Source organism: Augochlora pura, chromosome 2 (assembly GCF_028453695.1).
Source record: "Augochlora pura isolate Apur16 chromosome 2, APUR_v2.2.1, whole genome shotgun sequence".
NCBI classification, from domain to species: domain Eukaryota; kingdom Metazoa; phylum Arthropoda; class Insecta; order Hymenoptera; family Halictidae; genus Augochlora; species Augochlora pura.
In genome coordinates, this window is record NC_135773.1 from 2,987,081 (window position 1) to 3,002,842 (window position 15,762).

Here is a 15,762-nt window from a genome sequence, read left to right on the forward strand (position 1 = left end):
AATATTACATCATAAAATTAAAAGCACAAAATCCTGTTCATTAACAATGTCTATTATTTCTCATTTCGCTCGAAGCGATCCTTTGCTCGATATCCAAAGTCTCAAATGTTCCGAGACCGCTTGAAACCGAAGTCAGGTTAATAAAAATAATTATACTTTTAGATTCCGCGACCTTCTCGTTATTGTTCGTGGGTCGTTTCGCGATCGGCAACAAATACCGTTGCAAATTTCCTGGCCGACGAGTGTGCTCCGTGATCCTGGCGGCTCGTTAAAGTTTCTGTTCTTTCCTCCGGGCTGTGCATCGATAAAGATAATTGCGGTAGATTGTTGCGGCGCAAGCGCCACGCAATATTACCGAGTAATATCGGAACGAGTTTGTCGAGGTACGAAACGATTAGGTGAGCGTGTCCGCGGCGTTATTGAACTGGCCGGGATTATTTTCGACCGATGCCGGGATTCGTCGCGGTCAAAGAGCGCGCCATGTCCGAATCTTTCTACGCGATCAGATGCCGTCATCCAGGTAAACAACTGCTATATCAGACTATTAATAGAGATTATCGATCGACTTGTATAAATCAGAATCGCGGGAACATCCGAATTCGCTTTTTTCGCCGGCATGGAAATGATTTATACTTGTTTATATTTAAAATTTTATTATTAATATTAGTATTATTATTTATTTTATTATTTATATTGCTTTAATTTTATTTCAAAATATTAATAATTAAATTTGTAGCGGAATTTCAAGTCATTCGTTTGTTATTCTAGCCAAATTTATATTTCCAGCATTATGCTATTGAAAGTACGTTTATTATCGTAAGAAATATATTACAGAAATAGGCAAATTGAGATTTTGAATTATTCATTTATTATTCCAGCTTAGTTTATATTTCTAGCTTTATGCTATTGAAACTTGTTGCACCTTTTTAATTAGCCATTTAGTCAAAATGGAATTTCATTTGTCGAGGAACAATCGCGTTTTGGATTCGGGTCATCGGCGAAGAATGTCACGGGAGGTCGAACACACTGTATCGAGTAGACGTTCTACAGTTCCGTCGAATGATTTATCACGCATCGAATTACAATGGACGCGTCCACGTTATATAATAGCTCGTACAACGTTCCTTCGATACCGTAACCTTCGACGCTGTAATTAAGTAATTAATGGAGTGCAGCTGTTCGCGATCCTGTACCCGCGTAGCCGGTGCATAAACTGTACGCGACAATGAGGGTGAACTCTTCTGTGAAATTTCACGAAACTATACCGCTTGTATTACTCGACTTGAAATTTAATCACCGGCGAATTAGCTTACCTTTCGCAGATAACTAATTAATCTGCCAGCATCGCGAAATCCATGAAAAAAATTGTAGATCGTTGAAAAATTGTAGATGATTAAAAAAATTGGTTACAGAATAAATGGTCCACGAAAATCGTGCTTGATCGCCATTGACGTAGAAACCCGATAAGATAAACTCGACGAAATTCAATAATTTGTTTACAGTCTCCCTAATCGAACCTCCCGACGAAAAAACGAGCGCGAGATTCTATTTATCGCTTTATTTTAATGAATTTGGTGAAAAGATGCCTCGAATTTAAATAAACGAAACGCCGACAGCTAAATAAATCAGTTCGCAGATACTGGAAAAGTTTATACGCGGAGTAAATAATTGGTGAAAAGATCGTGGCTGAAAAACAACGAGTTTATTATGGGATCCCTGCATTTAATCGAGCACGAGAGCGCGCCAGTTTTCGCTGTATAGATTTCGCGTCGGCGAACGCCACTTCGCGGGCTCTCTTAAATGTCATAGACGCGAAAGGTTAAAATAGATCCGGCTGGTTTATAAATATTTACGAAGCAACGGTCCCGCGGCGCATCGTCGGGGATAGCCGCAGGTGTAGCGCTTATACGGTTAATGTAACATTTATTTAACGAAAGTGGACCCACGTTTTTCGAACGCGTTCGTCGCGCACCGGCGCGATAGTCTGCTTTTAATGTAAGACCTGTTCTAAGTTGCGGCCGCGGGTAATACGCGCGACGTGTAACGTAAGGGCGAGAGAGCCCCTCCGGGCTCTGGAAATTACAGGGTGAAAGAGGATCGGACGAAAACAGGGTCAGAGGACCGGTTTCGAACCCGGATCTTCCGTTTTTCGGGCGACTGATTTAATCGTGTGGAGTTACACGAGCCGTGTATACGAATCCCTTTATCTAAGCCTGACCGGAGGGAACGGCTCCCAAGAATTCCAGTCAGGTAAATCCCCGGCCCCGCCCGCCGATCTAAAACTGGAAACCCAATATTTTGGGCGGACGAAAAATCAAGTACAGCCGCGCGCGCCGCTGTACACAAAGTACCGTAGAGCTACGCTCGCGCCGGTGAACATTTTCTTCGACGCCCTATTCTTCACTCGACGGCGCGAATTTATCTCGTCAGCCAGTTTTAACCAACGTTCGATCTTTGAGCAGCTGTAACTCTGCTAAAAGCTATAATAAAACCATGTTATTTTTTTTAGAATCAAGCTTGAACTTTCTACTTTCTGACAGTATATTCTAATATTTATATCATGCATCCCCAAGAATATTATAATTTTTAATATCTAGCAACCCTAAAATCAGAAGGCACGTTCACGCTGCCGATACAGTGTAAAGTTGAATGCTCTCTGTGGAGCTAAAAAAATTTATTTAAGGAATTCTGATTACGGTGAAAAAATGCTCCGACCTTGCCCTTTAATTTGAGGGCTGAATCAAGTCGCTGCGATTTTTTCTCGCGAAGTTACGTAATTAATACCCTGCTAATGACTACGCTCGAGTAGAGTCAATTGTAGCAGCGGATGAAAGGCAATTTTTATGGACTCTCAAAGATGCTTTTCGCGGTTATGAAACTGAAGATGCAATTTCCTTGATCTGTGTCAGTCTGTAGCATCAAATCCACTGAACTGACGTGGCTGAAATTCGGGACGTTTGTTGGCCTATATCTTAATCCGAGCTATCGCTTACCTACATGCAGTTCCGCACCGATCAATCAACTGATCGAGCGCCGAACATACTAACACAGAGCAGATAACGTTTCATTTTCACCTATCAATATTCCAATGCAACAATCAACGTTGCCCTAAAATATTTCCACAAGCGAGGAAAGAATACAATTAAAATGCCATGTTAAATGACACTTGGAAACTGTTAAAAATTGTTCGAATGATTCTACTTTAAAATTTCTATTTTCTTTAAATTTCTATTTTTGTCTATTTCCCTTCGTTTTTTCTGTTCCGATTTATTTTGTTTATCTGTATGACGTTGCGTCCCCAGCTCACTCCCCGTATTAGCGTCCGCCGCAGCGCGTGGCGACCCAAAATATTTTAATCAGATTTGTCAGCCGTGTATTATTTATCGTCGCGCGAGATACCGCTATCTACGGGGCTCGTCGTTGACAAAAAAAAAACGGCGTTGACGACCGTCGACGGGCAGTTCGATATCGTCGATGTGAATGTCTCTTGCAATGAAATAAATACCGGGCAAGATAAGCCACGGCGGCGAATTATCGCGTTAACACTTCGAGCTGAGAAAGCGGGAATTTAATACGTAAAACGTGAGCCGGCGTCCTTCGTTGACGGAAAAAAATGCTTCGTTTTGAAGTTCGCAGCGCCGAGCCCCGCCGCTGCTGCTGGTGTTTCGCCGTCGAGTATTATTCCTTTCAACGGCGGCTGAAATAAACAAAAAGCACAACGAAAGAAAGAGATCCGCTTTTTCTATTGTTTTTGCCGGTTGAATTTGTGTACGCGTTATGCAAGTGGCTGTTCAATATGAAAATGACCAAAGTTGCCTGTAAAAAATAGAGTTTAAACAGAAATTAGATTCTCGCTTTAATAATTCCAATAAATTAATTTTAGCTCAATAGTATAATTCTCTTATCTTTATACGAACTTTTAAAAAACGCCAATATTTTTATTTTACAATTCGAAATTTTTGGACCGAGAACTGTACGAACGAACAATTTCCTGTAAAAATGTTCGTTACACAGTCATGCAATTTTTATTTCACTCAAAGTCGTTACCAGCGCGGGAAACTACGCTTCATTCTGGTTCGTATAAAGTAACCTGGGAATAGACGTGTCAAGCAAAGTTTCCCAGAACTCATAATTTTGAATTTACCTGGAGCAGAACCACGTTCCCATTTAAAGTTCGGTTGAACGCAGCTTTTAGCCGCGCCTCGTCTTTCAAGCTAACAATCTAAACTTTTCTTATCCTTTTTTATCTATTACAACAGTGTATCGCGTTGCATCATCATGAAATAATAATATTTTGCTCCTGCCATGGTTCTGCCCTTTCAAAAAATTCAAATGACCCTACTGTTCCATTTGTTTGTGAAGACGTCTCTGTAATAAAAATATTTAGAAAATAGCATATATAAGCAATATTTGAGTGTCAAGATAAAATTGTTTGCAGAACACGATCGACAGAGTTTTCTTGACGGTACAGTGCTCATTAGATTATAAAATAGATTATGAACTATAAAATATAATGGATAATAGATTAGGCTATAATAGACAGTAAATTAAATAATATAGTATAAATCTAGTAATTATTATAAAATAAATAGGATTATAATATAGATGGAATCTATAAACTACATCAAATCTATAAAATAGAGAGAATGTATAAAATAGATACAATCTAAAAAATAATTAGAATCCATAAAATACATAGAATCCATAGAATAGATTCCAATATTTACTGGAAAGTCACGACCCCGTGGGAGGAAACGCGCGACCGCGAGCGTGCAAAAATAATTGTTCAACCTTCGGCTGTTGCAAAATAGAATCCACGTTTCATCGATGTACATCTGTGCCGTTTTGGTTCGATAGCTGAATGGAAGTTGTAGCCGTGGCGTGGGACGCGGCTCGTCGAGTTTAGCTTGGAAATTAACTTGAAAACAATAGCCTGGGATGGTAGCCCCGCGATGCGAATTCCGAGTTGGAAACGCCCCGGCATCGTCGAACAATCGTTAACGTCTACGAAATAACACGATTCCTTCTTTCGCTTGTTTCGAAAAACAATCGACTGCAGAGCAGAGCAAAGAGCGAGAGAGAAAGAGAGGGAATAATCGCGGCTACAATCAGAAACGGAGAGTCCGGTTTCGTGTCATTGTAGTCGGAACACCGGACCGCTGAACGCTGGAAAAAGTTTATTTTGCTGGACACGTTCGCTCCGGGGCGAGCACGTTTCGCGCGCGAAGCCGGAAGCATCAAAATTCCGTCGCTGTTATCATACACCTATGGAATCCTGTTGAACGTTTAAAGTGTCGCGGCTGAAACAAATATTCAGCGGAATTCAATATTTCCTTTCCGGAAAAAAGGTAATAGTGAAAGAACGGCAACGTCGAAGCGCGGCCGTCTGTCTGATTTATTGGAACGAATCCGACGGCGAATGGTTCGCGCACTTGATTTTATTTGAAATTTGAGAACGCCATTGATTGATCAATTTGGTCCACGTTCTATTTCCGCGATGGGCAATTGCCACCGTGATTAAAAAATATTTGCGTCAGACCGTGAAATATGAAACTCGTCGTTGGATGCAATTTTTACAAAACCACCTGAATAATATGCTTGCTGGTAACTGTATTAATAAGTAAAAATTAGAAGGTCCTTAATGAATGAAAATTAGAAGAACCTTAATAAATCAAAATTAAAAATCCGAGAAATAAAAATAGAAAATCCTCAACAGTAAAAAATACACATTCTTAATAAGTAAAAAGTTCCTTCTTTGATATTTTCAATTAACCCTTATTCGTTTTATCTTCGAAAACATTTGCCCATAATCTTAAATGAAATGTACAAAATTATACCGCCCAAACCGTCTAATAAAAAATTAGAAATATAGTAAAAAGTATCTTCCGTCTCCTAGCTCTGCTGAACAATCTTTATCAAATTTGACCAGCCGCGTTTCTAATTGGCAATTCGACGTTCCATTGTACGCGACACCGTATTTACAGTTCAATTATGATTCTCGTCTGCGTCGGTCTGGGAACAGGGAAATCCAACTGACAAAACGCCGTCGCTTGTTACACCGCCTGTGCTCGGTGACGATCGCATCGAAAGGTAAACATTGTCGTCATATCTCCTCGATCGCGATTGACGGAGCCGTGTATTACATAAGAGAAGCGAAGAACCACGGGCAAATATTGTCTCGCGCGCGCGTGGGATTGTTTTCGTTCTGTCTTCCCAGCCAAGGAAAATATCGAGCGAAGTTCACTGTGTTTCGTCCTGGTTTGTTTCTCTTTTTTTCTCCGAACTCCGGACACCTCGTATCGCGCGCGTGTTTTTTTCTCTCCTATCGTTCTTTTTATTTCCGTCAATGCGTTTTCTGTTACAAACGGCCGCGGAACTCTCGGACGTAGAGGAGATCCCCCCGTTGTCGTGCCTCGCAGATCGCGTACGGCCACGGAGCTTTTACCGTTGCCGTTGCGCAATGATAGCCGCTTGTTAGCGGGTTGTTACGCAAGAAAAAAAAGATCGAAGGATACACGCTTTTGATTCGCCGTTTGTCGATTCGTCCGCGCGGAAAAGCCAAGGGAAAAAGCGGGCGCGATGAGTCAGTCGCGCGGCTTGGCTTCGGGACACGTTCGTACGTGGACGCGATTGAAATGTAAATAACGGGAGTCACGGGTTTACGTAACCCCCGTGGAAGATTGTTCACGTCTGCTCATAAATCGCGTTAAATTGTAACGAGTTAAGGTCACCCCTGTAACTCCGTTCGGCTTAATCCTCGAACGGTCGTGAATGCGCAATCGGCGAACGGGCGCGATTACGTGCTCGGCCACGGAAACCGGAACAACCATTGGTCCAACTTCCGAATCTGGCCCAATTCGAATTAAACGACGACGCCCCCGACTTGTCGGGTGTCCGGTTCGACAATCGATGCTTTACACATTTTGCTTCACTTTGTCTGCGCGAGACTTTCTTCGGTTCGATACTGGACAGTTTGATGCATTTTTATCGGAGATCGATTTCATTCGCAATCTATAGAATAAATTGAAATCTTAATACATTAGTACTCTATTTTAGTTTTAATATTGTCAGTTATCCATGTCGAATATACTCGTCTAGAATAAGTAAGTAACTAATTAAGAATGGTATGGTGTTGTGTTTGAACAAGGTATAAAGAAAATCAAACGTGTACAGTATAATTACATTAATGTACGTAATTTTCAAAGAGAGTGCAACAGCTAATTAATTAATGGTGTGGAACAATCGTATTTTTAAATATGAGTTCATAATTACACTGTACTTTCTTTCTCCTTAAAATAATTGTTAAATTAAAGTAAGCGTTAACATTAAACCCACGTTAAAAGAGCATTAAAAACGTTTCATAAAAATGACCAGTTTTACAACTTTATCATCTGAGTAGATCCAGCGTCAATAAATTGTAAATAATATGACGTATTTCTTCCTCGTACCTCTATTCATTTTAACTGCAAAACGTGGTGCTGATTCCTAAAAGAAAAATATAATTACTGTGATATTTAACACATACGAAGAAAATTATAAAATGATCGACAAGCTTTCAAAATTAATTCCGTTGACTATTTTGCAATAATTCTCATGCTCCGTCGCGGTCGATTAGCCCGGTTTCAGCGGGGCTGAAGTTTATCTGCAGCTTCTGCTCGCCCGCGCTTTCGCCGCGATTTGTCAGACACTCGGTTCCGGGCCCCGAACCAGTTAACATTTCAGTTTTAACGAAGATAATGGACGAATTACAGGTGCAATCAGGAGGAGTTCCTTGGATCCTGGCGCGAGAAGGTTCTCCCTGGGCACACCGGCGATACCTCACCGAGCGTCCGACGCCTGTCTGGATCCCGTTCACGCTGCCATACTCTTCAGGGACGCGAGAGGGGTAAGTTAGAGCCTCGCTCGGATCAAACTTTAATTAGTTCCGGGGGAGATTTTCAGTGGCAATGATGTCGGCGATCCTTCCGTAGAAATCCCGTCGTGGTTATCTTTATTTTCGCCGCTAATTCGAACCGGCTCCATTGATCGTTCCCGGATCATTGGCATCTAGGCACGAATTCTGCGACCGCTTTTGCGAAATTGCCTTTCTATTTTGCATTTAAACGAGAACTCTTTCGAAGCGAGTAACAGCGTACTTGATACTTCTGTGCTTGAGGGCTTGGTTCGGGTAACGTTTCGTTTATTTGTCAGCGAAGAAGATCAGTCTCCTGTAAATGAAATTATTTTCAGTTCATTGAAGTTATTAATGAGAACAGTTTCTATTGTTGTTAGTAATTAATACAGAAATGTCTTTCTTGCGTAAAGACCTTCAGTAAATATTTATTGGACAGCATAAATATAAAGGAAGAGCAATGAGAATTACGTAATTCAATTAAATACAGATTATTAATTAATTTCTAGGTCAAATATACCTGATCGAGGTAGCCAGCAAATATTTTATTACCAAATAAAAAGTATTTTAATTAATAGCAACTAAACAAAAATAGTTTCCTCCGTGCAATAATTTCTCTGAATTAGAAACAAATATTCCCAAATATTTTAAAAACTTTACTGCTCTAAATTTCGTTTACTCGTTCCCATTATAAACTTCGCCTAAAATCCACAGTCCAGTAACGTCTATCTTACGAATGCTGTAATTAAAAACCTTCACGAATAACATCGCGCAGGCTAAATCCGATGCGAGATTATCCACTAAAGAGCTTATCGAGTTTCGGAAGCATAACATCCTTAGATTACACATAATTCTAGGGTGGCGTTGAGAGAGGTTATGTTCGCGGGACGAGAGCGGGTCAGCGACCGTACGGTTGCAACCGACAACGCAGATATCAGGGTAGAAATTTTCGGAAGTAACATTTTCCGTGCAACCTCGCGGACTATCGATCGAGTAGCAACCAGGTTCAAGGTCTGCATTAAATAACGAGTTGTACTCCGGGTCTCCTTCTCGCTTTTTCTCGCCGCGTTCGCGAGTGGTTGGCGCGGTCAGCATTTTTAAATTATCGCGCATTCCAGCCGAGACACAGAGGGAGGGGTGTGCGCTATGTGCGCCGAGCCTCGATGATAGGTATTATCTCCGTCGCACATGCGGTGACGTCTTCTTGTTTCCATCGGCGCCATCCCCGGTCTGATCGGTAACGAGAAAACCGTGCGAACGACTTGGCCACGCGAGAGACTCGCGCGCGAGTTTGTTCCTCCCGGCGTGCACTGGGCCTCCTCGTACGATTTATCGCGTATGCAGGACGGTTCGCGATTATCGATTCGACGAAAACCAGGATGGACAATCTGGGTCACGATGGAAGCGCGAAATGTAAAGGAGGGACAAGTTCACCGAGAGAGAGAGAGATCTCTAGGAAAGTAGACTCCTTTTTTCTATAGTTGTTTCTATCGCGAAGCGGGTCGAGGTCGCTCTTTCTCGCCCGCGCATCAGCAGCCTGTACGAAGCCAGCTGATAAAGCACCGCGTTGGATAATTGCCTTTGTTTTCGGTAATTACTCGGGTCGAAAGTGTTCGCGCCGCGCCGATCGTTGATAAAGTCCTTGGCGGTCGATAAGGTAGAGCTCTCTGCTGTTAATGGCGGGTTAGATGCGAGCGTCAGTTGATAAGGATAACCATCAGTAAGGAATAGTACTGAATTACCAACTGAGGTGATAAGGTAGGAATTTGTGATATCATTTGGTTGAAGCGGTTGATACAAATTTTATCAGATTTTTTAGTAATTATTATTTATAATTGGCAATGATGGAGTAGACAATTTAGAATTTTCTTTTGTTACTCGATATAGTTATTAATATTAAAATTAATTGCCTAAATATTCCTTGATTTGATAATTCACTACCTAAAAATGTTTATGAGTCGCTAATTTTTATTTCTCTTGAATATTACCGTTTCATTATATTCTGCCTATATGCTATTTTTATAATATATTTCCAAAGCAGTATTAAATGCTGCTTTATAAAATAATAATTTATAAATATAACATTATTTAATACTTCTTTAATATTAATTGTCGTATTAAAAAAATTTTATTTTCTACTTTTGGAGGATTTTCTTTAGAAACATCTACTTTTCCGAATTGTATATAGTGATAACCACGTAACACCGAGTTTAATTCATTTTTGAAGATCCGTATCAAATTTATTCCTGTCACCTTGCATTCGGACGTAACACGTGCGTCGATTTACGTAATCTGCACGTGTTCGTAGACCATATCTGACAGTGACAGCAGCAACGTCCACTTTGATTTCGTTCAAAACCTGCTGAATTTGAAGTTTCTAACTTTGGTTGCCCCTTAAAATTCTTGTTTTTCTGCGCGCAGTTAAAAATTATTGTCTAAACTTTTACCAGATCCTCGGGGAGATGTTTTTATGCAATTTTTATTAGTTAGTTATATCCTTAAGTCAATATTTATTCCATAGTGCCAAAATTTAATACCGTTGCATTTATTATCCTATTAATAAATCAATAGTTGTGTAATATCGTATTAAAAATCTCGCTGTGCTACATTAATAAACTCAGATAAAATAATAGTAAATATATTAATACAGTAATTATGATAACAACAATAATAATAATAAATATAATAGTATAATATTAATGATATCAATAATACTAAATAAAACAATATAATAATGATGGTAATAATAATAATAAATACAGTAATACAATAATAATGTTAATAATAACAGTAAATATAATAATACAATAACAATGATAATAATAATTAAAAATATTAAATTCACATAAAACTGAACAAAACTTTTCAGCACGTTTCCTTCCACCTGTCCAAAACATTACGAATATAGTTCAGCAAAGCTGGTGATCACCGTAAACCATTTCCTTCTTGTTTATCGTTCGGCCGTCTTCGGCCTTCGTCGAACGCATTACGGACTATTCCCGTCGGTTTTCCCGGCACGGAGAAAGCATAGAACGAGGCACAAAGAAATTCGCGGACTGTTTGCGAACGGAACGGTGAATGAGGATTTTATGATCGGCGAAATTGCATTCTTGGATCCTCGTCAAGAATCCACGGCGAAGGGATTGTGCAACAGACATGTACGTATATGTCTCGCGACTCGTTGGGGGAAAAATGTTAGTGCAGAATTGAGAACGTGCACGTGTGCCGATTCGCTTTGTCTGTTCTCAAGTGGACATTTTGTAATTGTCGGCACAGTGAAGGATTTATTGCAACTATTATTTATTACGAGCATTATTTATTGCAAGTATTATTTATTGCGAGCATTATCTATTGCAGCTATTATTTATTTCGAGTATTATTTATTGGTCAGAGAAGAAACTATCACGGAGAAGATTAATTAACCCTTTGCGCTCGAGTGACGCCTCTGAGGCGCCATTGAAAATTGTTATATCATTTCCAAAATAATTGTGACATTATTAGAAAGCCTTTTATTTAAGAGACTGTTGAAAGTTTTACAACAGTGAAGTAACAGTTTTACAAGTACCAAGACTGAATTTTATAAGCATGAATTATACAAATAAAATGGGAACAAAGCTGGTCGAAATAGCCATTTTGGATTTAAAATGTCTTCGAGTGCAAAGGGTTAACTTCGGCGTAGCATCTTCTTTTCATTGATATAGTTGCGTTTGGTGGTATATATTCTGCGCTCGGAGCTCAGATCTCATTCAAACAATTCTTTAAAGACAAATTGCCATCTCGAAGTCATATTATAATTAAATTAATTGTTCACTTCCTTTTTTGTTAATTACGTCATCCATTCTCGCTTCCTCCCACTCGCGTCAATAGACGTGAAATATATATTCGCGAGCTTATCGGGCCTTTATCGCTCGGCTAACCGCAGATGAGCGACTGCAACGGATGAAAAAAGAAAACACGTCGACATTTCTGCATTGTGCCATGGGAACGCGGCTAAAGGCCATCTGCCCTGTCGCGAGATTATTGCTTGTAGACACTCCGATGCAGCCTCTCCTCTCTTTTTTTCGTTCGCACGAGACTGACCGGCACAATTAATCCATTCAATCGTCGGAGATAACGAGCTCCCGAGGGCCTTCCGGCTTTTCGCAAACGTCATTTATTGTCGCGGGCGTGCTCCCCCGTTTCCGCGAAATTAAATAAAAAAAATTGATAAACCAAGCTTCGTACCCTTTAGCTATAACACAACTTCATAGTTTTGTAATTAACAATAATATACCAGCGTTCTCGACTCTTTTCAATTTTAATAAATATGTTGTTAGACTTCTCGCGGATTTGTTAATTTATCGGTTGTTTATAATACAGAAAAAAATGTATATAATAATTAATAATAATTCTTTAAGAGGGTGGATCGTTCGTTGCAGGATACGGAGAGAGACGATAACGATCGAACACGAGAAAAAGAAAAAGTAAAATGTTGTAACATTTCTCCGTTTCCGCGGAATTAAATAAAAAATTGAAAAACGAAGCTTCGTACCCTTTAGGTATAAAACAACAGAGACTCTCTTCATAGTTTACAATTAACGATATTATCAGCGTTCTCGACTCTTTTCAATTTTTGTAAATATGTTATTAGACTTCTAGTGGATTTATTAGTATATCTGTTGTTTATAATACAGCAAAAATGTATATAATAATTAATGATAATAGTTTAACCTAGTGGATCCTTTATTATATGATATAAAGAGACAATAACGATCGAACGGAGTAAAAGCGAAAAAGACAAAGTAAAATGTTGTAACAAATGGCGCGAATAGGATGTGACATAATAAAGTAGGGTACTGCAATCCACGTAACCGGAAGATAAGCGAAAAGCGTCAAGCATGGCGTCGTTGCGCCCGTAATACTGAATATTTTAGGTAGAAATGGAGCTAACGTAAACAACCTAAAGAATCGCCTAAGCGAGCAGCAATATTTCATCGTACTGTTTAAGGATTGAATAATTGGGTAAGGATTTTGATATAAAATACTCTAGATTGATATCTGAAGTCAAGATTTTAATATAAAATAGTATAGATTGATATTTGAAATTAATTCAAGTTTGAATGTCCATAAAAATAAATGTCTATAACACAACAGTGGCCAGAATAGCAATATTTAATTATACTGTTTAAAAATTGAATAATTGGGTAACAGTATAATTATAAAATATTATAGATTGATATTTGAAATCAATTCAAGCTTGAATGTCCATAAAAGTAAATGTATATAACACAAGAATACCCGAAATAGCAATATTTAATTATACTGTTTAAAAATTGAATAATTGACTAACAATTGAAATATGAAACACTCTACCTTAACATTTGAAATCAATTCAACTTTCAATGTCCATGAAAATAAATGTCTACGTCGAAATATCGCCGTAAATAAACTGTCGTTTGTCAAAACGACGATGCGAACAATGAAATGTCACGCGAAATATCCCGGCCGCAAAATGCGGCAAAACTTGAAAGGCGAACGATCGAAACGATTTTCACCGGACGAAAATTCGCGATTTTTCCGGAACGTCGCCCTTCGCCCAACCGATGCACCGACGAACGTGACTCATTGTCACCGCTCTCGATCGATTCGCGGCTACGTTCACCGGTCTCTATCTTTATCTGTTGCGCGCGCGTCGCCGTATTCCGCGAGTTGTACAATTCCCATGATAAAACCTGTTTCCACGCGGCGTTCCTCCTTTCAGACATTTAACGGCGGCTCCAGCTGTGAAACGCGGCAGAATATCCGCGAGAACTCATATTCGAGGTACCTAGGGTAAGGTTATGTAAACGCGAGCGACGAGGTTGCATCGCGCGGTTCCGCGGATACCGAGCGTAAAACGCAGCGTGATTGGTCGCGTTTCGATGATCGAACGCGGAGAGAAACGCAGTCGGCCGATGCTTAGATAATCAATATTCGATCAGGGAATGGCCTTTGAGGGGCCGATGCAATCTTTGCGACGACGGTCTGCGATGAAACATAAATGGTATCTCTTCCTCTTTCTTCCTTTCTGTTTCTCCATTCTGTTCCCTCTCTCTCTCTTTCCTTCTCTCTCTTTCCACCAACCTAACATTTCCCCTGCTCCTCGTCCGCGAAAAACACCAATCTTTGGAAATTTCCCGGTTTATCTGGTCCGCTGATTGCACCGAGGGACTGCGCGCACGTTCCTTAATGACTATTGTCCCGGTTCGTAAACTTTCATCGTTCCGACAACGGATCTCCCGTAATAGCCTCGGGTTCGAATTAAATAACGAATGATTATACGAGTCCCTGGAATTTATTCCAGTTTCGTTAGACCCGTCGATTTCACCGGGCGAACGTTTCTTAATGTTTATAACGCTGACGCGTGTTCCGAGTTCATTGGAGAAGCAATCGGTTGAAGCGATGAACCTGTTTTAGAAATCTGACGCAATGAAGAGTAAGAATTGTACAATTTCTTATTGGAACTGAATTGAGACTATTTAGAAATTATTATTTATTTCTATTCTTAGACCTATATTAGATACTAAATATTATATTTTTTTGTTATTATATATTATATTTTTTTGTTATTATATATTATATTTTTTTGTTATTATATATTATATTTTTTTATTATATATTATATATATTTTTTGTATATTTAGAGAAGTGATTTCTTCAATCAATAATTTTTGTTATTATTTTTGAGTTGAGAGGGTAGTTTACGGTGATGATAAATTATGCCGTGCTGTTAAGGGATGTTTCTATGTTAGGGAAGCTCGAGAAAGTTTCCGAATATACTGTTATCGACCTTAAAGTTTCATAAAAATCACTATATTTCACTCGCCGAAGGTTTCTGCATTAATTAAACATCCGCTGACCGTGAATTTACGCTCGTATCGCCGAACTACCCTCTGAAAACACAAATATATCCGAAATCTCCCGGTTGCACAACGTCAGATAAATATAACCGACGTAGTATTTTTTTTTTTTATTAAACTTGGTAACCAATTTTCATCGAGTTCTGTCAAGGTTGCACAAGCTATTTTTATAATAGATTTAATATATAATAAACTACTTTAGGTTTCAATAAATTGTGCACTCACCTAGAAGATAATTATGTAATTAATTCAACTATGGCTAATAATTATATATTTATTATTTATAGATTCCTATATCTCTATATTTGTTTATAATTATATTTCTATATTAGCTATAATTGAATTATTAATCCTATAATACAATTCTGTATATTTAAACCCTGACAACAATTTAACGAGTCCAAATCGTGGTAAAAATGACTAATAATGAAGTTATTCAGTCTGGATGTTATTCTGTCCTTGAAAATTGAACGAAAATTCTTGTCATTTAATATATATATTATTGTAATTTAATAATATTATATATCAACCCCTTATCATACTTTGAAGGCTTCAACTCATAATAAAAATTACTAACACTAAAGCTATCAAGTATTAATATTATTCTGTCCTTTAGAATTGAACTAAAATTTAATATGTAACCATTAATATATATAACATATAATATAATACATAACATGTAACTACTCAATTAAATTTATGCCCGGAATAAACATCAATTTCCACCCCCTCCACGAAATAATTACAATTTAAAAATTCCCAATCGCACTACCTGCAAAAAAAAAGAAACGCTACACCACGGGTTTGAAAACGCTAATCATGATAATTTCCACCCGAGAACCTCCAAATCAATAAATCATCGATCACTCAGTTCTAAATCAATTCCCTTCATTTATTCATTTATTCCATAATTTACCTCGCAAGGAAACGTGCGTCCGCCTTCCACAACGCAAGAGCCGCCACCCCCATAGCCCTCCACTTCCCCCATGCAAT

At 38.8% G+C, this 15,762-nt stretch overlaps 1 protein-coding gene across 1 annotated transcript in view; it reads left to right on the forward strand.

Annotated features, from left to right (window-relative positions):
• Window positions 1-15,762, forward strand: part of Snf4agamma (SNF4/AMP-activated protein kinase gamma subunit) — a 135,713-nt gene that overhangs the window by 103,815 nt on the left and 16,136 nt on the right. Inside the window, exons 8-9 of the mRNA XM_078195822.1 lie at window positions 7,752-7,885; window positions 12,596-12,620. Coding sequence (XP_078051948.1) covers window positions 7,752-7,885; window positions 12,596-12,620 — 159 coding nt within the window. The remainder of the gene's footprint in view (window positions 1-7,751; window positions 7,886-12,595; window positions 12,621-15,762) is intronic.